The 26,917-nt window shown below is 40.5% G+C and overlaps 1 protein-coding gene across 5 annotated transcripts in view; it reads left to right on the plus strand.

Annotated features, from left to right (window-relative positions):
• Positions 1-22,195, plus strand: part of KDM3A (lysine demethylase 3A) — a 55,374-nt gene extending 33,179 nt beyond the window's left edge. For 3 of the 5 annotated variants that reach the window (XM_032352688.1, XM_032352689.1, XM_032352691.1), the window contains exons 13-26: positions 2,205-2,357; positions 2,490-2,585; positions 2,969-3,096; positions 4,744-4,939; positions 6,682-6,854; positions 7,234-7,470; positions 8,743-8,914; positions 11,261-11,348; positions 12,239-12,369; positions 15,958-16,077; positions 16,159-16,298; positions 17,758-17,934; positions 18,048-18,182; positions 19,130-22,195. In XM_032352688.1, the coding sequence (XP_032208579.1) occupies positions 2,205-2,357; positions 2,490-2,585; positions 2,969-3,096; positions 4,744-4,939; positions 6,682-6,854; positions 7,234-7,470; positions 8,743-8,914; positions 11,261-11,348; positions 12,239-12,369; positions 15,958-16,077; positions 16,159-16,298; positions 17,758-17,934; positions 18,048-18,182; positions 19,130-19,210 (2,027 nt within the window). In that variant the 3' untranslated portion in view covers positions 19,211-22,195. The remainder of the gene's footprint in view (positions 1-2,204; positions 2,358-2,489; positions 2,586-2,968; positions 3,097-4,743; positions 4,940-6,681; positions 6,855-7,233; positions 7,471-8,742; positions 8,915-11,260; positions 11,349-12,238; positions 12,370-15,957; positions 16,078-16,158; positions 16,299-17,757; positions 17,935-18,047; positions 18,183-19,129) is intronic. The other 2 variants (XM_032352692.1, XM_032352693.1) reach the window with 2 other exon arrangements.
• The last annotated feature ends 4,722 nt before the right edge of the window (positions 22,196-26,917 follow it).

Consider the following 26,917-nt stretch of genomic DNA (forward strand, 5'->3'; position numbering starts at 1 on the left):
TAACCAAATATGTTTCAGTACAAGCTTCCATACATACCATCTTGAGAATTTTGGTTGTAGGTACCAGAAACTAATTGAAACTAGTTTCACAAAAATAATTCACTAGATAGGTATGGATATTGTTGAATTTCCAAGTCTGCAGAATGGGAACACAGGCATTCTGAAGAGCAGGAATTCAGAGCTAGAAGGAGAATGGGATCGTCAACTCTGGGGGACAGCCAAAGTCATGAGCCAAAGTACTTGGCCACAGTTAAGAGTAGCTATAGAATCACTCTGTTCTGTTGGAGGAGAAGAGACTCTGACAAATCAAGGATCTTACTGAAGTTTTTCTCTGTAATCTTTTATTTAGGATGAGTGACACTGTTTTCTGTTTTTAGTAGAGATAAAGAGTTTCCTAATTATATACATTTAAGTAAGAGTAGTGAGGTTAAAGAGAAATTCTTAAGTAACTGATTTTAGAAGTTACTTAGGTAGGTATTATATAAGTGAGCTGCAGTGTAGAAACACTTGGGATATATTAGTAGCTTCACTCCTGAATTAGCAGGGCTTGTTGTAAGCAACTGATGTTTTTCCTTTATTCAAGGGAAGTTGTCTGAATAATGTACAGAAAAAGGTAGGGATAGTTGTTTTTTAAGAATATAATTAAGAAACTCTGTTCTTAAAGATTTAAATAGGATTAACCTTTCCTCCTCGCCTATCCAGTTCCTCTATTTCCTCTGTGACAAACTGGTCAGTTGAAGAGAGGAACTCACTGTGAATGATATTGACGAATGTACTGTAAGATGTTCCTAGAGGGCTTACTCTCTGATCCTGAGATAAGGAAGCAGGTGTCAACCTTTCCAATGACATATAATTGTTAAATGGGTGGCTAAGAGATCTAAGAATATCTAATAGTCTAATCCAAGTAACTAGGGGAAAGTTCATAACACCTCATTTGTAAAAAGCCTAAAGCTCTGTATTTTGCGGTGAGCTGTTAGGTTATAATGGAATGGCAGAAGTTCGTTTAGCAGTTGGATTAATTTGGTAAAAACTGAAGTTGATCATTTGTGTTTTGGTCAGTTCCTAGAAGAAAGCGTGAATAAACCACAGATTGGATTATGTGGAAAAAGATATATTTTCCATAAAAAGAAGAATGTAACGGTATTGATCCAGTCTTATTCAAGAGAGAGAGAGACAGAAAAGAGCTTTCTGATTAACAAACATTGGGCGCTTTTATGACACAGGAAAATGTCCTCCCTTTGCACATACTCTTGAAGCTTTCTGATACCGGATTTGGCATTCCTCCATATGGGGAAAGGGGCATGATGTCCTACCCAGTCCTGGAAGGTGCCCCCATCTAGTTATCAGGGCTTGGCCACTGCCACAGAAGATACCACTTTGTAGAATCTTGGATTATGCCTCAACCTGTTGGTTATTTGGTTAGTGTGAGTCAGTCCTGGATGCCTGCATCACTATTAACACTAAAAAAGTCAGGTTTCTGGCTCTGGCCCATGAAGAAACCAACTTTGTACTATTATTAAGTTAATGTGCTGCTCCCTCCAGGTTCCCTAACACCCTGGGATTTTTTTTTTTTTTCACCCTGGGATTTTTCATAGGCTGTGTGAGTGGATTCAGGGCCTGTGGGAATGACCTGACAATCTGTGTTGGCTTTGTGTATCTGAGTCTTTTTTTTTTTTTTTCCTTTGGTGGAAGCATGGTCCATGCTGTCTTCAGATTCTGAAAGGGGCCCATGATCCAAAAGGTGAAAGAACCACTGCTGTATAATACCTGTGTCTGAACTGCAGCTTCTGTAATCACTGCTTCTTTTTTTTAATTGATTACTTCTGCAGTACTTCATATGTACCAGCACTGTGCAGTGTCAGTGGGGACAAGGCACAGCCCTTCAAGCAGGGATTCTGCTTATACAGAGCGTCCTCTCCTAAGGAGAGGTAAAGCCACACCTGACTGTATACAGTGTGAAGAAGCTTGAGTTTAAAGTACAAATCCAGGTTGATGAGAGTGCTGAAGAAATCCAGGAGAGCTTCATAGTCGAGTGGGGAGAGGTTGGGGGGCCATTTGAGATGGTCTTTGAAGGCTGAACAGAGTTGATAGGAACTCCACTGAGAGGGAGAAATGACATCAGTATTTACACATTTTATTTTATTTCACATTTTATTTCAAAAATCATCTCCTCCCAAGACTAAGTGATTTATTGATTTTTGTAGGACAGGTTGCTTGGAAGCGAGCTGTCAAAGGTGTTCGGGAAATGTGTGATGTGTGTGACACCACTATCTTCAACCTGCACTGGGTGTGTCCTAGGTGTGGGTTTGGAGTATGTGTGGATTGCTACCGGATGAAGAGGAAGAATTGCCAACAAGGTGAGAAATAACTTGATTCTCCTCCAAGCTCCCCTTTACACTCTTAAATGAAGCCTTTTACTGATTTGTGGTTGATGGATTTCTGAAGCAAGCCAGAGTCCAGGAGCAGTTACTATGAATCATTTTCTGCAGGTGCTGCCTACAAGACTTTCTCTTGGCTGAGATGTGTGAAGAGTCAGATACATGAACCAGAGAACCTAATGCCTACACAAATCATCCCTGGGAAAGGTACTCCATGTGGTGCAGTGATGTTCTTTCCCCCTTGTTTTGGTTAGCTCATAGGGTCTGGTGGTTTGGTTTTACTTTATGTAGTATAATTACTTGATAACTTACCTTAGTATATGCCGTAAATTGTCCAAAGATGTATTAAATCATGCCTTAAGAGCTTTTTAATTAAGGTTTTGTGAACAGTTTTGTAGAAGGAAGGAAAATGATTCATTTGCAGGGGAAGGCATACTTAGTATGAAAAGGAGAGAGAATCTAAGCACCATGTTGCTTTAAAAAAAAAAAAAAAAGGAAAACTGTTGGAAATACCAGTTTCTGCTTTGTTATATTGAGGTTGAATGTGCCTAATACCCTTGTTGAGATGTTTGTCTCTGTCCTTTTTTTAGCCCTCTATGATGTTGGAGATATTGTTCATTCTGTGAGAGCAAAATGGGGAATAAAAGCAAATTGTCCCTGTTCAAACAGGCAATTCAAACTCTTCTCAAAGCCAGCCTCCAAGGAAGACATAAAACAGGTATATTGTTTTTGCTAGATTCACTGTTCTTGATATATCTGTCTTTCCAAGTAACCGAAGGATTTCTGTAGTATATTTGAAAGGAACATGGGGACAGTGTTCAGTGGAAAGAAATAGCTCCTACATTTCATGTGATAGTTCTTGGACCCATTCTCACTTTTCACATTTCTGTGGACCTCATTTCTGTAGCCTCTTTTGTAGGTTTTTATTTTTATTCATTGAAAAAGCAAAAATATCTTCTATCTTAATTAATAAGTTGCTCTTGAATTTTATGTGGGTTTGTAAAAAACTTTTCATGTTTTACAAAGTTAAGATAATTGTTTAAAATTACCAAGTATATGTCATCTATATAATATATATTTGAAAAGTTAAAGGAAATAATACTGAATGAATTTTAAATACCCATCACTCACCATAAAAACTGTGCATTTCTGTGGTGCTCACATGCCTCTTCCTGGTAGCTTCCCCTTCATCTGCAACCATCACATCTACCCTATTCTCTCTTTGTTCCTCCCCTTCTCCCCAGTGTCTTCACCCACATCATACTTGATAAGCAGAATTCCACATTTTTCATAAAGCTATGGTGTCAAAGGCAGTAGAGGTAGAAGAGCTGTGCTCTTTAGATTCAGAACTGAATTTGAATTCTTACTCTGCACTTTCTAGTTGTATGACATGAGCTGATTTCAATATGCTTCTGCTTCCTCATCAACAACAGAGGAATGGGGGCACCTGAATGGCTCAGTCGGTTAAGCGTCCAACTCTTGATCTCAGGGTTGTGAGTTCCAGACCCACGTCGGACTCTGCGCTAGGCATGGAGCCTACTTTTAAAAAAATAAACAACAGCGGAATAATAAACAATACTGATCATTGAGTATCACAAAAATCCATCACACGTAAAGAAAAGAAAAAAAAAAGAAAAGAAAAAGGCGGGGACCATAGCAGGAATTTGACTGGTTTTTCTTCTTCTGTTTGTATAAATTCATCAGCTAAGTCAGGGCAGTTTCTAAGTAACAGAAAAATAAGTGGTGTGCTCTGTCTAGTTTTTTTTTTTTTTAATGTTTGAGTTCTTTTAAGAGCTGTTTATCTCATTTTTAAAGCCTGCTATGCTATGCTGAAACAAAAGACCATTTTTTTTCCCTCTGGCATCTCATTTTCTTCTGAAATCAGAGCTGTACCGTTCCTGCTCTGCCTCACTCACTCATTCATTCACTCATTCATTCATTCAGCAACCATCTTGTGAGTGCTTATTCCAGCTACTGTGAGTTCACAGGGGAGCTGAGCACAAACTGGTCATTATTTAAAGCAACATGGTAGGTGGAGTGATAAGAGATATGTATGAGCAGGAAATGGTTGATTAGGGTTAGGGAGGGAAATCTTGCTGTATTTAAATTCTTAACATGTCTTTTGTTTTCACCAGTAAGACTTAAAATTAAAAGCTAAAAAAAAAAAAACAAAAAAAAAAACCTCTTCTACTTGATCTAATTGTGCTCTATTATTTTAAGAGTCCTGCAGTTTTGATGATGTCCAGGGCTATTAGGTGATTTTGTGTGGGACATTTCTCACTGGTGAGCTGTTAGGGGAGAAGATAAGGAAAAGGAAATGTAATGTTTCAGCTTGTGGAAAATTCTCTTTTTAAACTCAACACAGACTTCTTTTGCTGGAGAAAAACCTACTCTTGGTGCCGTGTTCCAGCAGAATCCCTTGGTGTTGGAGCCAGTGCCTGTGGCTGGGGAAGCCACTTCCAAGCCAGCCAGCAGCATGAAGCCTGCTTGCCCTGCCAGCACTTCTCCCTTAAACTGGCTGGCAGACCTGACCAGCGGGAATGTCAACAAGGAAAACAAGGGTGAGGGTTTCCTGCTTTCCTCTGGGTTCCTGGGAACTTCAGTCCATTCTCGGAGGGGATTGGCAACCTCAGTTGCTGTGAGAGCAGTGTGATTAGAAGTGTGTGGAGTGGAAAGGGGTGGTTCCCTGTATTCACCAGGGAGACCTGTCATAAATGCAAGTATATTTAAAATGCAATCCCAAGGGGCACCTGGGTGACTCACCTGGATTAAGCGTTCAACTCTTCTTCAGCTCAGTTCTTGATACCAGGGTTGTGAGTTCAAGCCCCATGTTGGATTCCATGCTGAATGTGGAGCCTACATTAAGGGGTAGGGGGGCAGTCCCAAAAGGTAGAATTTCTGCTGACAGTTGAACTCTAGGCTGAGATTGTGTTTGGCAAGAAAGGAGTGGGCTGAGACTTGCTTTAATAAATGATTTCGACCTTTCTGTCCTTATCCTGTTTGTTCCTGTTTTGTCTAATTAGAACGTTGTAGCTTCAGTTTTATTTTTCTCCTCTGTCTTAGGATGCTTGATGACAGTGTAAAGAATATAGGCTTTGGAGTGAGACCATTAAATTAGAATTTAGGTGATTCTGCTTTTTAGCTATGTTATAAGAAAGAAAAATTGCAGGTTAATTTCTTTTATGCAGAGATCCTAAACAAGTTTCAGGAAATCTACAGTAAGACCAACCAGGGCTTCGGAAATGCAGGTGTCATTTAACATTGAAAATATAATAGTCACATGACAAGACAGAGAAAGTAGTAAAATTCAATACCTATTCATGATTTTAAAAAAATAAATTTGGAACAAAAGGGAACATCCTTAATCATTAATGAGTTTTTACAATAAAACTGACAGCAGATATCTTAATGATTGATTTTTTTTTAAATTGTTTGAATAGTTTTTTAAACAGTGTGCCTCTGTTCAGGGATAAGAGGATATCTGCCATTACTATTAAACATTGTACTGAAATTCCTGGCTATTGCAATAAGGCAGACAAACAGGAAAAGATTTTAGGATTGGAAGAAAATGATAAAGCTGTTGATATTCTAGACAACCTGATTATATATGTAAAAAATAAAAGTATATCTAATAAATACGTATCTATTAAGATTGCCAGTTACAATGTTAATTTATAAAAATGATGTGTACCGGGAGCAAGCAGATAGAAAATGGAAGTTTAAGAAACATCATTTGCACCATGATTTCACTCATGCGTGGAATCTAAAAAAACAAATGAATAAACAAAAAGTAGAGTTAGACCTATGATTACCAAAGGGGGATATGGGGTGGTGGGGTGGTGGGGATGGGTGAAGGGGGTGGGAGATACAGACTTCCAGTTATGGAATGAAGGTGACATGGGAATAAAAGGCACAACAATAGGGATTACAGTCCATGGTATTTTAACAATGTCGTATGCTGACAGATGGGAGCTATACTTGCAGTGAGCGCAGCATAACAGAGAAATTGAATCATGATGTTGGACACCTGAAACTAAAGGAATATTGTCAGCTACACTGGGGGGAAGAAATTTTTAAAAACCCAATTAATACAATATTACCGTGAATGTTGTGTACTTCTTGTTTTAATACCAGTTGGAAATCCTTGTCTCAATCAATGATTTATTGGTATTTATCCTCTTAAGTTTTTTGTTCTAAAGTAAATGAAATCCAAGTCCCAAAGTAATTCTATTAATAGAAGACAAATAAGGGATTTGCCTTTTGGAATGCTTTTCCATCTGGATGGTTTTGGTTTTGTTTCTAGAAAAACAACCAACGATGCCAATTCTGAAGAATGAAATCAAATGCCTTCCACCCCTCCCTCCTTTGAGCAAATCCAGCACAGTCCTCCACACCTTTAACAGCACAATTTTAACACCTGTAAGCAACAACAATTCTGGTTTCCTCCGAAATCTCTTGAATTCTTCTGCAGGAAAGGTATATATTTGTTTTATTTATATTTTGTCTTGTAAAAATGAATAGAGTCAGAATAGGAAGAGACCAAAAAAATTGAAACAGACAGTAGAAAGAAGATAGGAATCTTAGGCTTGCTTTCATGGGTACAGAAGGTTTCGTTGGCAGTGGGCTTTGCAGGGTTAGTGTACCGAGATGGGCCATTTTTTTCCTGTTAAACTTTTTCTTTACCTATTTCTGTGAGTTGTAATGTCAAGTGGGGGAAGGGAACTTACCTATTTGTCTTAGGATCCTGACTTGGACTCTTCTGGGTATTTGATACTTAACACTAGCGTTGTAGGAATGGATTTTTTGATGGAAGGGAATGACCTATTTAAAGACTTGTGTTCTTTCTTAAATTCAGACAGAAAATGGACTGAAAAATACACCAAAAATCCTTGATGACATCTTTGCCTCTTTGGTGCAAAATAAGACGTCTTCTGATTTTTCTAAGAGGCCTCAAGGACTGACTATTAAGCCCAGTATTCTGGGCTTTGACACTCCTCACTATTGGCTGTGTGATAATCGCTTGCTATGCCTCCAAGATCCCAACAACAAGAGCAACTGGAATGTGTTTAGGGAGTGCTGGAAACAAGGACAGGTAAGAGGGGCCTTTTTCCCCCCAACTCAGTTCAGAGCCCCTTCCTCTGTTCTTTCAGTAGGCTTCTGACAGTCCTGTCCCCGCATCCCGCCACCCTTCAGTTGTAAGTGGTATATACTTTATCTGCTCTTTTTGTACTTTATTGTTTAGGGTGAATGTAATTAAGGCACTGTAGCTGTGAGTCCTATTTTTTTTACTGCAGACATTCCTGAGTTCTCTTCCAGTGAGGTTTTGATTATTCCTAAACCAGTCATCTTTGGATATTTGATGTATGCTTTTTGGGCTCTGTGATTCTTGGGTGATGAACCTCAATGGGAGGAATGAGCAAGAGTAAGGCTGTTGGGGCTTGGGGCATTAGACAGAATACAGTCAGAATCATGTGTCCCTCTGTCCTGAATTAAAACCCTTATGCTGAAGGCGATTTTAGGTGGGCCAGAGCCACGTGGTGCCCTCTTGGAGTGGTGTGTGGTCTCCCAGGGGTCTGCATTGTTTTTTGATTGATGGTTTGGGAGATGCATAGCTTTGTGGAACTGCTCCTCTGCTTTCTTGTTTTGGCTTTAGTATTCTGGATGTTTGGCTTTTCTTCTGGCCAAATGGAGACCTCACTAAAGGAACACTGTATTCTTAGACAAGGCCAGGACTTGCGGAATTGCCAAATAGAGAAATATATGTATTTAACCAAGAAGAAGTTCCCACATAATTTTTCAGCCCTGTATACTAGAGAAGATAAGCTCATGATGATGACAATAGGCTGAATGCAATCTACCAGCCATGTTTTGTTTGGATTCCATAATGTTTTAAAAAAAAAAAATTGAACTTCTCCATATTTTAGTTAGGCTATTTCATGTAAAGATTGGGATTTCTGGCTTGTCTTGGCAACTGCAGGTCCATATTCCTGCCTGACAGGAATAGGCTGGAGACCGTTGGCAGCACCCCTTGTGGACAGGACAGTCCTACCACCTTTGTCCCTCCTTTACATTCCCTGCCTGGTCCTGAGCCTTGGTGTTGGTATTCTGTGAGTGATGGCCTCCGAGTCAGAAGATGGGCTCCTTGCTTCTGGAAGCTTACTAATGTAGTTTGAGAGCAAGGAGGAAGGAGTACATGAAGACAAGCGGTGCTGTGGGAGCTCAGAGCACTAAGCTGTCACCTCAGGATCTGCCACTGAGGACCAGTCACCGAGAAACGAACAAGCAGCTGTTGGAAAGGGGCTGCCTTTGGTTTGGGGACAGAGCTGGGGGAGTTCAAACTAAAGTCTTCATTCTCTTCTTTTAGCCAGTGATGGTGTCAGGAGTGCATCATAAATTGAACTCTGAGCTTTGGAAACCTGAATCCTTCAGGAAAGAGTTTGGGAATCAGGAAGTCGACCTGGTTAACTGTAGGACCAATGAAATCATCACTGGAGCCACAGTAGGAGACTTCTGGGATGGATTTGAAGATGTTCCAAGTATGTATGAAAGACCTTCGAAGGGAGTTAGGATGTAAAAGGAGGGCACAGGAGTAGCAGGAGTCTGAAGCCCTTCAGTGACGACTCCATGAGTTGGAGTTTAAAAGTCATGTCTTACCTCTTCTCCAGCCCCACCCCTTTTTTTAAAGTTTATTATGCTTTAGAACCAAGGCAACATTCACTTTGTGGTTCCTTAGGTGAGGTTTCGGGCATCTGTTCTACAGGTGGCGCCACGTGTGTCCTGTGACAGGTGTTCTATGCTTTCTCTTGTGCCTGTTGGGAACAGAGCACAAAGCCAGGGCTTGTGACTCAAGGCTGGTGGGTATATGTGTGTTTGACCTGCATGCATCCTTTTTTGCTTTAAAAATTTTAACTCCTGTTGAACAAGTTAAGTGGACCTGAAGATGCCAGGGAATGTGAATTCACTTAACACGGAGGGTATCCTGGTCACTGCCTGCTGCACCTCCACTGGGAGCTTGTGTGTCTGGTCCTGAGGCTTGGCCCTTTCTGCGTACTGGCCCATCAGTAAACTGTTACCAGGATTCATATCACCATCACCAGGCCCCCATCCCCGCTGGAGGGTTTGACCAGTTAATTCTTCAGATGCTCAATAATTCAAGTTCCCTCATTCATCACTCTCATTTTTTTAGACACACTTACACCTTTAATCTACTGCTTCCTTACTCATTTTTACCCACATTTACAGATTATAGTTCATACCTTCAATAAACTTTATAACGAAGTTAGGGCTGACTTTTTAATATAAGGTGTAAAGATGTTTTCCACAAGTAGCTGCTGAAATGGAGTTTCAGGCAGAAGATGGTTACTTAGGGATCAGCATCTGTGAAACAAAGGAGGAGAAAGAAGAACTGAGCAGGGAAAGGAGTCATTTGCAGTGCAGGCTCCTCAGATCCTCATCCAGTCTTGCAGGGAGTTCTGAAACAAGTATTAACCTTCATTGTCTCAGACTGGGCTGAAGTGGGACATGGCAGGGCCTTTGTCCCCCTGTCTCCCTCAGTCTGTAGGTACTGGTGTCCTGGGAAAAGGACCTGACCTAGTGCGGCAGTGCTATGCAGCTGAGGCAACCTCTAAATGCTGTGTCTGGACAGCAGGTCTTTTGAAGCTTTCCACTGAGGCCTGAATTCAAGTCCCGTCTCTTGATACATCCTTGTGGTGTATAGGAGCTTGGTAGCTTAATTTTCTTGGGACTCAAGCTTCCTCATGCTGGCCGATGGTGAAAACAGCTCCAAGTCAACTGTAGCTTGCCCATTCTATGCTGAAGATTCTGTTGCACACATCCCCAGCACCCCACCCACAGTGACATACTGCTGCTCTTCTGAACACACACTGTTACCTTGTATTTTTCTGTTTCTTCCTGGAGTGTGCATTTATTTAAACTAGGTTATGGGACAGTACTTGGTTGACTACAAAACATTACACAGATGTTAGTCCTCAAGAGTACGGAGTCTGAAGTCAAACCTGGGTTCCATCCCAATTCTGCCACTTAGTAACTGGATGACCTTGGGTGTGTCTGTCAGTTTCCTTGTCCCCAAATAGGAATATTAAATGATGCCTAATCTCATTGGGATATCGGGTTTAGTTGTAAGGATTAAATGGTTAAGACAGTTGGCAGAGACTAGAGCACAGTAAGAAATGAAATAGTAGTTGTCATTGCTGTTGATTGTAATTATCAGTGTCTTTTTCGATCAGAACTTGGTTCTTGGTTCCTTGGCATTATTTGCCACAGGTAATAGTTCTGACTAAATCGTGTGGTGCTATTGGCCCTACTTGTCCCTGGACAGAACATCAGCTAGTTTCAGTCTCTTTGAGCAAGACCAGTCATTTTTATTTCCATAGTAGCTTTAGAAAACCTTGTCTCCTAAACATTTGTGACCTCTTACTGTTAAAGTGCGTTGCTGTTTATTAGTTAGGGAGCTGCTCTCTTCTTCCAGAATGCTGTATATTAGGAAAATGCTGGATCTGAGAGACAACTGTCAAAACACCCAACTGTGTGTAATGGGCAAAAGGGGGTGGCTGAAATCTCAAAGAATGAGGAGCAGCAGTTTAATAAACATCTAGAAAAGATTAGATTGTAATTTTTATTTTGCTATTTCTGTGCTGCCTCCTAGTTATGAATGGGTTTCTGGGCAGTGTAGAAATGTAATAGTTGGTAATTGGCAGGCGGGGAATTGTTAAAAAAGTGTGTACTAAATGTATCGGGTTATGAAGATTTTGCAGACAAGAATTTTATTCACATTGTTATGCATAAAATGCTAATTTGCCTTTATTTTGGTCTGTTTCTGAGTTATGAATAGTAACAAATCAGTAATTCTGGTTACCTTTCAGACCGCTTGAAAAATGAAAAAGAACCAATGGTGTTGAAACTTAAGGACTGGCCACCAGGAGAGGATTTTAGAGATATGATGCCTTCTAGGTATGATTGTTGGCCAGGGGGAGGGATGATTCTGTCCTTGACTTGATAGGATAAATTCTTCTTGAGGTGGTGAGAAAAGAGTTTTTCAAAAGGGGAAGATGAAGGCGCCTGGGTGGCTCAGTTGGTGAAGTGACTACCTTTGGCTCAGGTCATGATCCCGGAGTCCCACATTGGGCTCCCTGCTCAGTGGGGAGTCTGCTTCTCCCTCTGACCCTCTCCCCTCTTGTGTTCTCCCTCAGAAAAAAAAGTGGGGGGTGGTTGGAAATATGGAATAGTTTTACTGGTGCTGATATTTTATTTTTAGACTATAGTCTTTGGAGATCTGTGTTTTAAATAAGATAAAGAAGTTACTGTGAGATTTGGCCAATGAAAGCTTCACACATTTCCATTTTAGTGCTGTGCCAGAGAATAGGCCAAATGAGGTGTGCGGCCTCTGACTTGGAGGCAGTATTGGGATTGGACCTATCAGGGTTCAGTGTAATGATAGTGCATTAAACAACAAGATAGCTGAATTGGTAGATCCATTTTCCTGATTTGAGCTTGAACCTTGGAAAGGATCCTTAGAACTAATAAATAATAAATCCCTGAGGGTTGCTTCGTATCAGGAAGTTACTGCTCACATCTTTTGTCTGAAATATTCCAGATCATTTTGATAAAGATGGGTGATGTGTGAGAGAAAGACGATATCTTTGTTCATAACTACTGTAATTCTACTCTTAAATATTGTTCAGGGAAAGCTTTCTCCATCTTTACAACTGCACATATTTTTATTTGTTCCTTTTGGTGAGAAGGAACAAAACAGATCACACAGTGATGGATTAGATCCTTATCTAATCCTTATCCATAGATAAGGCAAGCTTATTTTGCAAATGCTTGTTCTCTTGTTCCAGGTTTGATGATCTGATGGCCAATATTCCACTGCCTGAGTACACAAGGAGAGATGGCAAACTAAACTTGGCCTCCAGGCTGCCTAACTACTTTGTGAGGCCAGATCTGGGTCCCAAGATGTATAATGCTTATGGTAAGAAAGAAATGGCTAACTTGAAAAAATTATAATGGAAATAGAGCATGTCAAAATGTTTGGAAAATTGCTCTTGAGGAAGGTGGAAATGGAAGACCTCTAGAGTCCTAACACTTCACACAGCAGTGGGCTTCATTTTTGCATATTTCCTTTCATTGTTTTTCCACGTGTAGGTGTATTTCCTTTTCATAGTTGCAGTTGTAGGGATGTGTGCGATTTTTTATTTTTCTCTTTTCTACACCTCGTTCTTTTGAAAAGTCTTTGTGTTGCTTAATAGTTTTTAATTTTGGTGGTTGTATGGTACATCATTAAATTCATGTAACTTTGTTACTCATTTTAAAGTCAGTCTGCTAGCATTCTAGCTATTTCAACATCTGCTACACTTAAATACCCCCATGTTGGGGGTAGTAGTTTGTTACTTAAGTTAGTATCAGAAGCACCCTCTGAATTGGATTTCTGTTGTGTAGGCATGACTCCCTAAGCTATCCAGCAAGGGGGATTGCACAGGATAGAGATTGATTTCCTCGGTAACCAGAGTTGTGTTTCATCTTTATTGCTGTGACCTTGACCAGTTTTCTGTTGGGTCTTTATTTAGATCTTAACTATAGTTGGCTGTTTTGAAGGAATTGTTTATTGATGGATTGTTGAATGAAGTTTCAGTTGTTTGGATCATTTATTGACTTTGCTTTAGTCTTTTATACTATTTGGACCCCATTTTTCCCAGTCCTTCTAGAAATTACTACTTCAATTTTATTCTGTCCTCCCATAATTACTCTAAAGTCCAGTCTCTCGGTCCTGAGGCTGACAACCCCCCTAAAAAAAGGACAGAGTCCTTTGGCATCTTTGCCATGTTCTCCAGAGACTGTTGGGGGCCGAGAAGAGCAGGGCCTTGGATCTCAGCCCCACAGTTCTTCTGTTATGGTAGAGTTAGTCCAGGGATCCATCTGGGGTGGGGTCAGGGAACATTTTAAGAATGGAGTTTATGTTGGGGAGCTCCCACAGCTTAGATGTCTGAGAACATTCTGCGAGGGTAGGGTGAGAAAATGGTCTGTGGGAGAGAGGAATTGTTTATTGTTATTGTTATTGGGAGAAAGGACATAGCAGGTGAAGTCCCCTGATGTATTTCCTTTACATGTCAGGTTTCAGTTTGGAGAGCCCTGTGTACGCTGTGGGCCTGTACATGTTCACTGGCTGAGTTTCCTTCTCTCAGGCCCTGCAGAGCAGCTAGTTGGTTGGGGTCTCAAGACGTACTCTGCTTCTAGCAGATATTTACGTAAACTCATGTGAATGAAAGTGTTTTTCCACTAAAGTAAATGGTATAGTGTTGCATAATGATTATCCATGCTTTGTATGCCTCTTAAAGCTTTATGGGGTAGAAGTGGTTACCTGAGAAGTTTCCAGAATAAATTGTCGGCCTGGTTTAAACAGCTTAGCAGCATAGACAAGAACAGATAGATGGCAGTGTTACTCTTGTTCCTGTCCAGAGTCAGCAGGTAGGAATTGAAAATATGAAATATGTTCATTTTCAGAGGTTGAATGATCGAGCTGAGAGTCCTCAGGCAGAGTAGGGTGAAAAAGCTCTTTGGAGAGAGAGTCAGCATCTCTCCATCCCCAGTACTACCACCAGTGTTACCCAGGGGGGCAGGGACTTCAGGACAGTGGCAGGGACAGTGACCTGCTCAGGACGTACCTAGGTCCGTCAGTAGCAGGTCTGGGACTAGGACGCTGGGTCTCCTGATTTTCAGGCCAGTTCTGCTGCTCTCTACCCTGAACCCCAGTGCTGTCACCCAGCAGTCCCCGTTGTGTCTGCTCGTGTGGTCTTCATGATTGTCCGTGGTGTTACGTTCAGGAATCCTTTCCCTGGGACCTTTATGTTTTTATAATCTCGGTTCTGTTGGAGTTTAGACTCTCCATTTACAGACCGTTTTAGCAGCGTGCAGTCGCCTGTAGCTGCCTGTGGATGAGTGTTGGGTTGGTAGCTGGGTAGGTGTTGCTTCCATCTTTGTTTGTCACAATGCTTTTCCTCCCTTTGGCACTGGCCAAGGAGCAGGCAGCCTGACCGAGCTCTGAGACCTGTTCACTCTTCCTCCCATTCCTCCCATCTCGTGCCCGCCCTTCCTGGCGCAGGGTTTGTGCTCCTACAGTTTGTGCTCAGCATGCCTGTATGCTTGTAACACCGCCGTGTATGCTTGTGTTCTCACAGAATATTCTTTTCAGTTTTAACCTGTTTGAGCTTTATATAAATAGAATCAGACTTTTGGGTAATCATCTATGCTGTCATTTATAACTGTCCATTTCAATAATTTTCCTTCTATGCTGTTAATTGCTTTTCCTTCTTAAATGCACACAGAACTTGGAGTCTAATACAGTGACTCCCCAGATACTTAACCTCCAGTTATAGCAGCTATCAGTTTTTTTGCCATGATTGTCTCATTATTCCCTCCCATTCTGTTTTTCCTTCATCATTTTAGAACAAATCCCCTTTAAAGCATATCCTTCGATTTTGCCTAAATACTTAATGCTCAGCCCTCTCCTAGGACAGATAGTTTGGCTAAATGGAAAGAAAGGAAATCACTACAGTACAGGGCTCCTAAGGCTGCCGCCCCAGGTTGAAGTTACGGGGTGCCCTCTCCTGTGTCAAGCTGCTCCTCAAACTGCAAGGCTCTGGCAAGCCGGAGGGAAGTCCTCTGGCCTCCTCCAAATAACTGATAGCTGTTTCAGGGGCTGGTGGGTTAGCAGATGGCCTCTGCTTGCCCGCTATGAGCCATACTTCTCTCTGCTGCCCATACATGTCAGGGTGGGCTGTCCACGGTGACCACAGCCCTTGGTTAGCCTCAGGGTGACTGCTGAGCAAGGCAAGTCTTTTCCTGGGCTAAGAGATGAAAATTTCAGACTATGAGCACCAACCAGGACTTCATGTGTTGGCTCACTACCCTCCTCCCCACCTTTTTTTTTTTTTTTTTTGGACAGTTGAGGGAACCCAAGGGAACTGATTGGGCAGTGTTCTCTCTTATTCTGAGTGTATAGCCATTCGAGGTTCCAGCTTTATGTGTATGTGAGGGGGCTTTCTGTTAGACTCCCCATCTGGAGTGGGCCCTGGGCCTTATGTTTTGCCCCAGAGCACTCTAGGCTGTGACACCCAAAGTTTGAGAACTGGTTGAGCACATGTCCTTTCGGCAGATTCCAGCTTGAGGAGCCACTTCACCATTCCCGAGTCCTGCTTTCCAGTTTTTTGGTTTATGAGTATTTATTCTTTTCTTGCCGGCACACTGTTTCATTAAAAGAATTTTTTTTCAATGATTTCACCCCGGAGTTTTAGTTGTTCTTTGCAGGAGAGTCTATCAAGGACCTACTTTGCCTATCATCAGAAACAAGTCCTAGTGTTAGGACTTGGCTTTTTATTTTTATAATTAACTATTTGATGAGATTATTTTCTTGCAAAATTGAAAGGGTAACATAACTTAAATACTGTTTTCTTTTACATGATTCATATAAGAGACAGCTTTTAAATTTTGTGACCAGATATCTCCCAGGAAGTGGGAGAGACAGTGGCAGCCTTCATAAATTTAAGGTGTTTTCTGTTGACAGGATTAATTACTCCAGAAGACAGGAAATACGGAACAACAAATCTTCACTTAGATGTATCTGATGCAGCTAATGTTATGGTGTATGTGGGAATTCCCAAAGGACAGTGTGACCAAGAAGAAGGTAGGGTGCTAAGCATAGAAATGAGACTTAATCTGTAATCTGGAGACTGTGGTCTGATACTTGCTTTTTTTCTTGCTCCAGAAGTCCTTAAAACCATCCAAGATGGAGATTCTGATGAACTCACAATAAAGCGATTTATTGAAGGAAAAGAGAAGCCAGGAGCCCTCTGGCACATATATGCTGCAAAGGACACGGAGAAAATACGAGAATTCCTTAAAAAGGTATGCTTTTCTGTCCTATGGCTTATGAAGACAGGCATGGAGAATAGCACTCTTAGAAACTACTCCACGTGGAGAACTGACTGGCTGTCGGGCAATAACCATAACCTCAAAAGTTTAATCTCTTCGTGTCAGATTGACTAGGCTGAAGCTGGTTGCTGAGGAACAAAGATTTCTAAATGATCAAGCGCACACCTCTGAGAAGAGGACCTTGTCTTATGACTGCTTTTTTTTTTTTTTTTAAAGATTTTATTTATTAATTTGACAGAGATCACAAGTAGGCAGAGAGGCAGGCAGAGAGAGAGGAAGGGAAGCAGGCTCCCTGCTGAGCAGAGAGCCCAATGTGGGGCTCGATCCCGGACCCTGGAACCATGACCTGAGCCGTAGGCAGAGGCTTTAACCCACTGAGCCACCCACGTGTCCCTATGACTGTGTTCTACATTATAGTGCATTTGGTGATTTTTGTGCTCTCCAAGTTTGTTCCTCCGATTGTTTAGCAACTATTTATTTTTACTGCTTTAAAAATCTGAGTACCTCAGAAATTCATGTGTAATTCCTTGGCCCTTGATGCCTGTGTTCTGAGTGAGTTACTAAAGTCCCTGTGGGTTTTATCCACCCTCATTTAGTAGTAGGTCAGGAAAGCCTCAGGCATTACTTGTGGCCATTAGCTTGCAAAGGGACATTGGAAAGAGGAATACCGGGGCTTTTAAGATTCCAAGTTTCTAGTAGTTGTCAGTTTGTTCAGCAAGGCCTGTGTGTGGAAATTCTAGGCAACTGGAAAGATGGGTGCATTCAGTTTTTATCAGCCAGGGTATCTGTGGCTGATACTCTTCAGTTGTTCATGAGGATCAGATCTGAACACCCTACCCTGTTACCTGGTATCAGGTAGGTCCTTAACCAGCATTGGTTTGAATTAAGCTGTTTCTGATTTAGGATAATTTGACTCTTCCAAAACCTGCTGGTCACCATATTGTTCCTCTGATAGCATCTCCCTGAGTTTGTGGGTCTCTGCTGCCAAATACTGTGTCTAGAATAAACATTTAATCTGTAGCTGTCTTTAGGACTGCTCAGTGACTCGGATTGTGAAATGATTATAAATTTTTAATAGCTGCTATACAGGAAGTCTATATATAAGGAACTCGAGCCTACTTATGTTCAAAAGTCTAGACCAAACTATTCTTCAAACATAGTATTTAGAAAAATAACATAGACTGCCAGTCAGAGAGTGTTGGAAATGACAGAAGGGAAAGTCACATTTTCTTTCAATCTTCTCCTGGTTCTTTCAGTTAATGTCTTTGAGTGTTACTTGTCTCTTTCTGCCAGTGGGGTACCTGTTAAGGAAGGCCTGATGACATCTATTGTCTGCCCACACTATCTGGGGGCCTGGGGCAGGGAGTGGGGGAATGCCCTTATTGTGCCTCAATGTGTTACTCAGTTTCATAATATTTCAAATGTATTCTAGGTATCAGAAGAGCAAGGTCAAGAAAACCCAGCAGACCATGATCCCATTCATGATCAGAGCTGGTATTTAGACCGATCACTAAGAAAGCGTCTTCATCAAGAGTACGGAGTTCAAGGCTGGGCTATTGTACAGTTTCTTGGGGATGTGGTATTTATCCCAGCGGGAGCTCCACATCAGGCAAGAAACATTACTTTATTCTCTTTACACTGTAAGATCTTTTGCATGTGTGTTACTTCTGGGTTTTTTTTGCATGTGTGTTACTTGTGTTACATGTAACTTGTGTTTTCCAGGTTCATAACTTATATAGCTGTATTAAAGTGGCTGAAGATTTTGTTTCTCCAGAGCATGTTAAACACTGTTTCTGGCTTACTCAGGAATTCCGTTACCTGTCACAGACTCATACCAATCATGAAGATAAATTACAGGTAACAATATCAGTGATTCTTGGCATTCTCTCTCTCTTGCTTCATGGCCCATTACTGACCTAAGAGAGTCAGTGAACTTGACTGTGTCACACTGGGTATAATGAGTTGAATTGGCTTCATGTGTAGTTTCACTGTCTACTTAGGCCAAGGAGGAATGAACATAGAGGAAGTCTCATCTTGGTTTGTGATTGGTTTATACTCTAAGGGACTATGCTCCAAGAGAAACAGTTGGGTAATTAAAACAAATCGATCTTTGAGGGACCTGGTTGGGACAGTCGGTCAGGTGTCTGAGGTTTCAGTTTGGGTTGTGATCTTATGGTCGTGAGATTGAGGACCATGTCTGGGCTCTACACTGAGGGCAGAGTCTGCTTGGGATTCTCTCCCTCTCCCTCTGTCCCACTTGTGCTTGAGTGCACATGCTCTTTCTGTCTCTCAAATAAATCTTAAAGAAAGAAAAAATACATATATGACTTCTGACCCTGGCTCAACTGCCAGACATTGGTCTTGAACAAAGACTTGTAGTGCTGTGGTGTTCTCATCCTTGAGTAGAGCAGAACAGAATCTCTGGGATCCAAAGAAGATTTCAGAGAGTAGGTTTAAAGATGATTTCAATAGTGAGTTATGTAATGTAGTTTTATGTTTGGAAAACTAGGGGAATATACAAGTTTTGAAAAATTGTACCTTGGGGCTTGCCTCTCCCTGTACTTATCAGGCTCAGGGTCATGGGACATCAAAACCTATGGAAGGGGGGAAAAGGAGGCATGAGTTTAAAATGTGTATGAGACACTGGCCTAAAGGAGTCTAGGTCCCTTTTAAGTACTGACATTTTGAATACCAAGTTTGAACTTTAGAGAGAATGGTAGTAAAACTGGCAGAGGAAATATGTAGTCTTAGTGACAGATTGTGGATTTAGTGATAACCTACCATAATTTCTGCCATTCTTTTAGGTGAAGAATGTGATCTACCATGCAGTGAAAGATGCAGTTGCTATGCTGAAAGCCAGTGAATCCAGTTTTGGCAAACCCTAGGGGTCCCAGAGACGCCTTAACCCCTGTACATTGGAAGTGAATTACTGGCAGCTGTTCAAACTCTTCAGGCAGGATTCCTGTGGACTTTGAGATTCATGTTACCTCATCTTCTTTTTTAAACTGTACCCAACTGGTAAGGGTACTCTGTCTAATGTATATTTCTAGTGTTTACACACACTAAATGTGTATATTTAGGAACTATTTACAGAACATGCATCCTTAAACTGTGACTTTCCACCTAGTGCAGAACTTCTACCATGCTGTAAAAATAAAACCTCGTATCCGCTCGGGAACAGTACCTGCAGTTACTCCCCAGCTGTTGGGTGGACAGCTTAGTCAGAATGGGTTATTACTATTAGGAATCACTGCGCAGTTTATTTGGTTGTATTTTGTTCTGTGTCTGAGTACCCTCTCCCTCACCCCGTAGGGCTCAGATGAGCAACAGAGGAAGCGACAGCTCACGGTGCAGTCCCTGCTGTGTTGCATTAGGACTGGCATTAGATAGCAGAAATCAACTACTGTACGATTCTTGGGTTTAACCATCTTTCTTTAGTTCAATGGAGTTTTAATTTAAATGAAGCTTTGCTAATTTTAAGTGTTAAGCATTTTGCATTAAAGTATTCCTATAATATTTTGACTCTACTTATTGGCATTATTATCCTCTGGTTGTAGGTTTAACACACTTTTCTCAAATGTTACAAGTCTAAGAGGTTGCTTCAGGAGCACATCTTAAAAGCAACAAAATTAGATGCTATAGTGATTTGGGATTATTATAATAATGCTAACATGGACATAAGTTTCTTCCCAACGAAGTAGAAACCTTTTCAAAACCCTTCTGCAAAGAAACATCACCAGTTAGCTAAATTTGTAGTGGAAGTTAACAACAAAATAACAGTGATTGGTTAAATGGTTCTAAAAAGGGATTTCAAAGCGATTGAATTACATTGTCTTTCTTTTGGCCTTTCATAAAGTAAGAGTTCACAAAGGAAAAGGAGACTGTTAGAAGTTTTAGAACGGCAGTACCTAAAATAGTCCTTTCTGATGGAAGAAATTCATCAAGAAGCCACCTTTCTGTATCTCCCTCATCCTTAGACAGCTATAGTTATACTAAAGAAAAGGAATGAAATTGAAATCGAGTAGTAGAGACAAGGCCTAGAGCGTGGGTTTTTTTCGTATGTGCTCAGAGTAGGAGGTCAAAGATCCCTGCCTAATGCCAGCCCCGTCTTCAAGCTAAAACCTGTAATGGATGAACTTTGAGAAACATAAATTTCCTGGAAAAAGTAGGTAGACTTATCTGCCCATATCAGTGGGAAATATCTTCCCTGGGAATTCATCAGAAGTTCTTTTGCAGGTTTGGCTCTCAAATTGGGACTGCTACTTAGAAATTTCCCTCAGCTGGAATAGGGAAACTTGGGTCATTTGTAAAGGAAACCAGCTTTAAGCCAGGCCTCAAGGGAATGACAGTTCCAAGATTGTTATTCACAATCAAATACATTATAACAACAAATACGAAAACTGAAAGCCACCCTGCGCGAGTCAGCAAGGGCCTTCAGATTGCCATATTAAACCTGCAGAGGTTTACAGACTGAAATGATCCAGTGTTATTTTATATTCTGAAATGTTTGCTCTTCTTAAATGAGAGTAGAGGAATATGATGGAAAAATGTGATTTCCAGAAATGACCAGATATGGGAAGAAGCTGAATGGAATTTATAGAAATGAGACATGACAGTTAAAGTAAGAAACTTAGCAGCTGAGTTAAACAACAAAAAAAAGTTCTTTTATGAACTGGGAGATTGGTAAAAATACAGAATACAGCATTGGACAATAGGATTCTATAAAGAGATGTTAACTGATAAGCAGGACACCAAAAAAAAATAACAGATCTGGTGATCAGGGACTGAAAGCCGAGAGGATGGTGAGAGACAGTTTCTCAGTACTCACAAAGTCATCAGGTTGTGAGAAGCCCACCTGTGTGAAGCAAGGTACATTTTTAAATGTACATTTTTAAAATCCACATATAATAAATTAAAAGAATACTTAAACAAGTAGATTCTTAAAAGCAGCCAGAGTGGGGAAAACCTGATCCTCAAAGAAGTGACTGACTAACAGGTGACTTCTCCATGGCAACAGTGGAGGTCAAAAGAAAGTAGACGCTGTTCTCTCTGTGCTAAAGACCAGAGCCCGAAACAGCAACACAGACCCAGCCAAATTCTTTCCCTGTACTTTATGGAAACTTTCGGACAAAAACCAGAATTTATTTTTGGTCCCTCACTGAAGGAACTTTTAAAGATCTCCTTAGGAGTGAAAATTAACCCATAGCATGCAAGAAAAAATGGAAGACAAGGGAAATTACAAACTCCTGGATACACCGTAACAATAATAGCATTAAACAATACTTTCAGAAGGCAGGTTAATTTTTCTTAAAAAGTTAAACAGTTATGATACAGCAACTCCACTCTTAGGTTTACTCAAAGGATTGAAACTAAGGATTCAGATACCTGTACACACATGTTCATGGCAGCATTATTCACAAGAGCCAAACAGTGCAAACAACCCAAGAGTCCATCACAGATGAAGGGATAAACAAGATGTGGCTTACACATACAATGGAGCATTTTTCGATCTTAAAAATGAAATTCTGGCACATGGTACAATATGGATAAATAAGCCAGACCCAAAGGACAAATACATGATTCCACTTACAGGAGAAATATAATCATATTCCTAGAATAGTCAAATTTCATAGAGACAAAGTATACTGGTGTTGCCAGGGCTGGGAGGAAGGGGTAATGGGAGTTCCTACTTAATGGGTACAGAGTATTTGTATCTGTCTGGGTTGATGAAGGTCTTGGAGGTGGGTGGTGGTGATGGTTGCACAACATTGTAAATGTACTTACTACCACTGAACTGTATCCTTACAAGTGGTTAAAATGCTCAATTTTTTATTATGTATATTTTACCAAAATAAAAATGAACTCCCAAATAGGGAAAGCCTTTGAAGTTGAATGAGAAAATGATCTCCTTGTTTTTTAAAAACTGAGTAGAGGGGCGCCTGGGTGGCTCAGTGGGTTAAGCCGCTGCCTTCAGCTCAGGTCATGATCTCAGGATCCTGGGATCGAGTCCCACATCGGGATCTCTGCTCGGCAGGGAGCCTGCTTCCCTCTCTCTCTCTCTGCCTGCCTCTCTGTCTACTGTGAACTCTCTCTGTCAAATAAATAAATAAAATCTTTAAAAAAAAAAAAAAACTGAGTAGAAAAGCAGGAAAGAAGGAAAAAATGGTACTTTCCTGAATACTCCGAATGCAAGATTAAGATGGTCTGACTGTAATAAAAGACTCAACTATATGCTGCTTATGAAAGGTAAGGATTGACTGTAGGTTCATGTAAACACTAGTCATATGAAAGTAAGTATGGCTATATTGATACCAATTTTAAGTGTTTAAGAGAAAGAGTATTACCAGAAAGTGTGTTTTGTTTGGTTGGTTTTTATGGGGGAAAATTTTTTTTTTTAGAAAATTTTTTTATTTGCTTAGAGTTGACGCTGTTACATCAGTTTCAGGTGTACAACATGATTGAACAACTCTATACATTATATATGCTCACCCCAAGTGTAGCTGCATCTGTCACCTTACGGTGCTGTTACATGATCGTTGACTACATTTCCTATGTTGTACCTTTTATTTCTGGTGACTTAATCATCCTGCAACTTGGAAGCCTAAATCTCCCCCTCCCCTTCACCCATTTTGCCCATCCCCCACCTCCCTCTCCTCTGATGATCATCAGGTTATACTCTATAGGTCTGGTTCTTTTTGTTTCTTCTTCTAATTCTTCTTTTTTTTTTTTTTAATTTATTTATTTGACAGACAGAAGAAGGGAAGCAGGCTCCACGCTGAGCAGAGAGCCTGATGTGGGGCTCGATCCCAGGACCCTGGGATCATGACCCAAGCTGAAGGCAGAGGCTTTAACCCACTGAGCCACCCAGGCACCCCTTCTTCTTCTTCTTTTTTTTTTTTTTAAAGATTCCATATATACATGAAGTCACAAGGTATTTGTCTTTTTTTTTTTTTTTTAAAGATTTTATTTATTTATTTGTCAGAGAGAGAGCGAGAGCGAGCAAAGGCAGACAGAGTGGAAGGCAGAGTCAGAGGGAGAAGCAGGCTCCCTGCGGAGCAAGGAGCCCGATGTGGGACTCGATCCCAGGACGCTGGGATCATGACCTGAGCCGAAGGCAGCTGCTTAACCAACTGAGCCACCCAGGCGTCCCAGGTATTTGTCTTGAGAGAAAAAGTTTCAGCAGGCATAACAGGGTTGGTCAACTCAGTTGGAAGATACAGTAATCCTGTTGGGTACACACTTAATAGCAGAGCTTCAAAATGAAGCAAAATTTGACAGAATTAAAGGGGAAAAGAAATTCACAATTACAGCTGGTCATTCTGCCTCTTTCTGTAGTAACTATAAAACCAGTATAAGTACAAAACAATTGAACCTATCAGCCAAATCAACATTTATTAGAACACTAAAACTAACGCTGTAAATAACACGCTTCTTTCAAGGGCATGTAGATTGTTCACCCAGGAAGACCAGACAGCTGCATGCATTTCAAAGGATTACATAAACTGAAATTTTAGAGAGTATGTTCTTGATGGGATGATAGTGGGATTTAACGAAAAATCGGTAAAAAAGATAACTGCAAAATTCCCAAGTGTTGAGAAAATAGGCAGCATACTTCTAAGTAACCCATTGATCAAAGAAGAAATTAGGATGGAAATTGAATATTTGAAACTGAGTAATAAAAATATAACACTTCAAAAAATAGTAGGATTAAAAAAAATAGCAGGATTCAGTCACAACAGGGCTTAAGAGAGGAATGTATAGTTTTCAACGTATGTATTAGAAAAAGAAGGTTTAAATTACACAAGTAATATAGAATATTTTGGAGATTTTTGCATCTTTTTAATGGAAGTGTATGGGTCTAAAATTTTGAAATGTTCTTGTAGTGTCAGGTTATGATATCAAAGTTACGATAACCTAAAACAAGTTGGGGAATGTTTTCATCTACTCTGAAAAAAATACATACAGGTGGTCCTTGAACAACAACAGCCTTTGCACTGCACACGCCCATTTATAAATGGGTTTATTTCGATAGGAAAATTTTTTTGAAGATTTGCGACGATTTTAAAAACTCTGATAAACCCTGTAGACTAGAAATATCAAAAAAAAAAGAGGTATGTCAAATGCATGAGATGTAAATAGGTACTAGTCTATTTTTTCATTTATACCATAAAATATATACAAATCTATTATGAAAAGTTAAAATTTAATGAAACTGAGGCACATAAACAGACTGTGCATGCTGCCATTCCCACTCAAGAAAACATAAAGATGCAGTGTGAAATAACTGCATGAAATTAATTGTATATATTGTGCCACTTCAGTAATTTCATAACCACCTCCTCTTGCTGTTGAGGTGAACTCACTTAAAACACCATGTAACACTAGTCATCTCTGCATGAGCAGTTCATGTCTTCAGTAAATTGCATATTGTCGTACAAAGTGCTCTTGGAGTTGTTACTTATTTTTGTATTTAGTGCAATAGCATAAACAGAACACCAGGGGACCCATACGAAGTGCCACTAAAGATGCTGGAGGTGCTCCCAAGAAGCAAAGTTATGATTACAAGAAGAAGTTGAATTGCTTGATATGTACTGTAGATTGAGATCTGCTGTAGATGCCCACCATTTCGAGATAAATGAATCAAGCTTAGGGACTGTTGTTAAAAGAAGAAAAGAAAACGAAATTCCCGAAGTCATGGTTGTGCTACACCAGCAGATGCAAAACATCTTTTGTGAAATACCTTTTTAGTGTATTGAAAATATTTATGTGGGTGCAGGATTGCTATAAGAAAGGCATACCCATAGACTAATATCATTTGGCAACAGCTTAAAGCAAAAGGAAGGTAAAAGGATTTAAAGCTGGAGACTAGTGCCTGCAAAGGATGGTTTGATAGAAAGGTTTGGCTTTAAAAAATGTCAAGATCAAATAAACTTTTGGGACTTCATTAAAATCAAAAGCTTCTGCACAGCAAAGGAAAGAGTCAAGAAAACAAAGAGGCAACCCACGGAATGGGAGAAGATATTTGCAAATGACAGTACAGACAAAAGGTTGATATCCAGGATCTATAAAGAACTCAAACTTGACACACACAAAACAGACAATCATATCAAAAAATGGGCAGAAGATATGAACAGACACTTCTTCAATGAAGACATACAAACGGCTGTCAGACACATGAAAAAATGTTCATCATCACTAGCCCTCAGGGAGATGAAAACCACATTGAGATATCACCTTATACCAGTTAGAATGGCCAAAATTAGCAAGACAGGAAACAGCATGTATTGGAGGGGATGTGGAGAAAGGGGAACCCTCTTACACTGTTGATGGGAATGAAAGTTGGTGCAGCCTCTTTGGAGAACAATGTGGAGATTCCTCAAGAAATTAAAAATAGAACTTCCCTATGACCCTGCCATTGCACTCCTGGGTATTTACCCCAAAGATACAGACAGATGTAGTGAAAAGAAGGGCCATCTGTACCCCAATATTCATAGCAGCAATGGCCACGGTCGCCAAACTGTGGAAAGAACCAAGATGCCCTTCAACAGACGAATGGATAAGGAAGATGTGGTCCATATACACTATGGAGTATTATGCCTCCATCAGAAAGGATGAATACCCAACTTTTGTAGCAACATGGTTGGGACTGGAAGAGATTATGCTGAGTGAAATAAGTCAAGCAGAGAGAGTCAATTATATGGTTTCACTTATTTGTGAAGCATAACAAATAGCATGGAGGACATGGGGAGTTAGAGAGGAGAAGGGAGTTGGGGGAAATTGGAAGGGGAGGTGAACCATGAGAGACTATGGACTCTGAAAAACAATCTGAGGGGTTTGAAGTGGCAGGGGGTGGGAGGTTGGGGTACCAGGTGGTGGGTATTCTAGAGGGCACGGATTGCATGGAGCACTGGGTGTGGTGCAAAAATAATGAATACTGTTATGCTGAAAATAAATTTTAAAAAATGCAAAAAAAAATGTCAAGATCACAAAAGAAGCGGTTTTTACTGACCAAGAGGCCGTAGAGGAATTCCCAGGAGCCATTAAAATCATTGTGGAAAAAGAGTATCTGAGCAGGTTTTTAGTATAGACCAATGGCATTATTTAGGGGGAAAAGTCACAAAGAACATTTATTAGGAAGAGAAGCAAGTACTAGAATTTAAGGCAGGAAGGGTTAGATAGGCTAATTCTATTAATACGTGCAAATGCGGTTGGATTTCTGATCAGGACTGCCCTTATCTTTAAAGCTCCTGACACGCAGGCATTGAAGGGAAAAGATAAATACCAACTGTGGGTCTTTTGGTTGTACAAGGTCTGGACAAATGAGAACCCTTTTTCTGTATTGGTTACATTCATGCCTTGCCCCTGAAGTCAGGAAGTACCTTGCCCTCAAGGGACTGTGTATTCAAGTTCTTTTGATACTGGGTCATGCCCGGGCTTCTCAGAACTCTTGAGTTTAATTAACACTGAAGTGTCTACTTGCCCCCAAACACATCAATTGAGCCTCTAGATCAGTGAGCTGTAGATGTATTAATGGTGCATTCTACTCCATGGAAAGGATTGTCAATGCTATGGGAGAGAACCCTGATGGAACA

Source organism: Mustela erminea, chromosome 7 (assembly GCF_009829155.1).
Source record: "Mustela erminea isolate mMusErm1 chromosome 7, mMusErm1.Pri, whole genome shotgun sequence".
Lineage (NCBI taxonomy): Eukaryota > Metazoa > Chordata > Mammalia > Carnivora > Mustelidae > Mustela > Mustela erminea.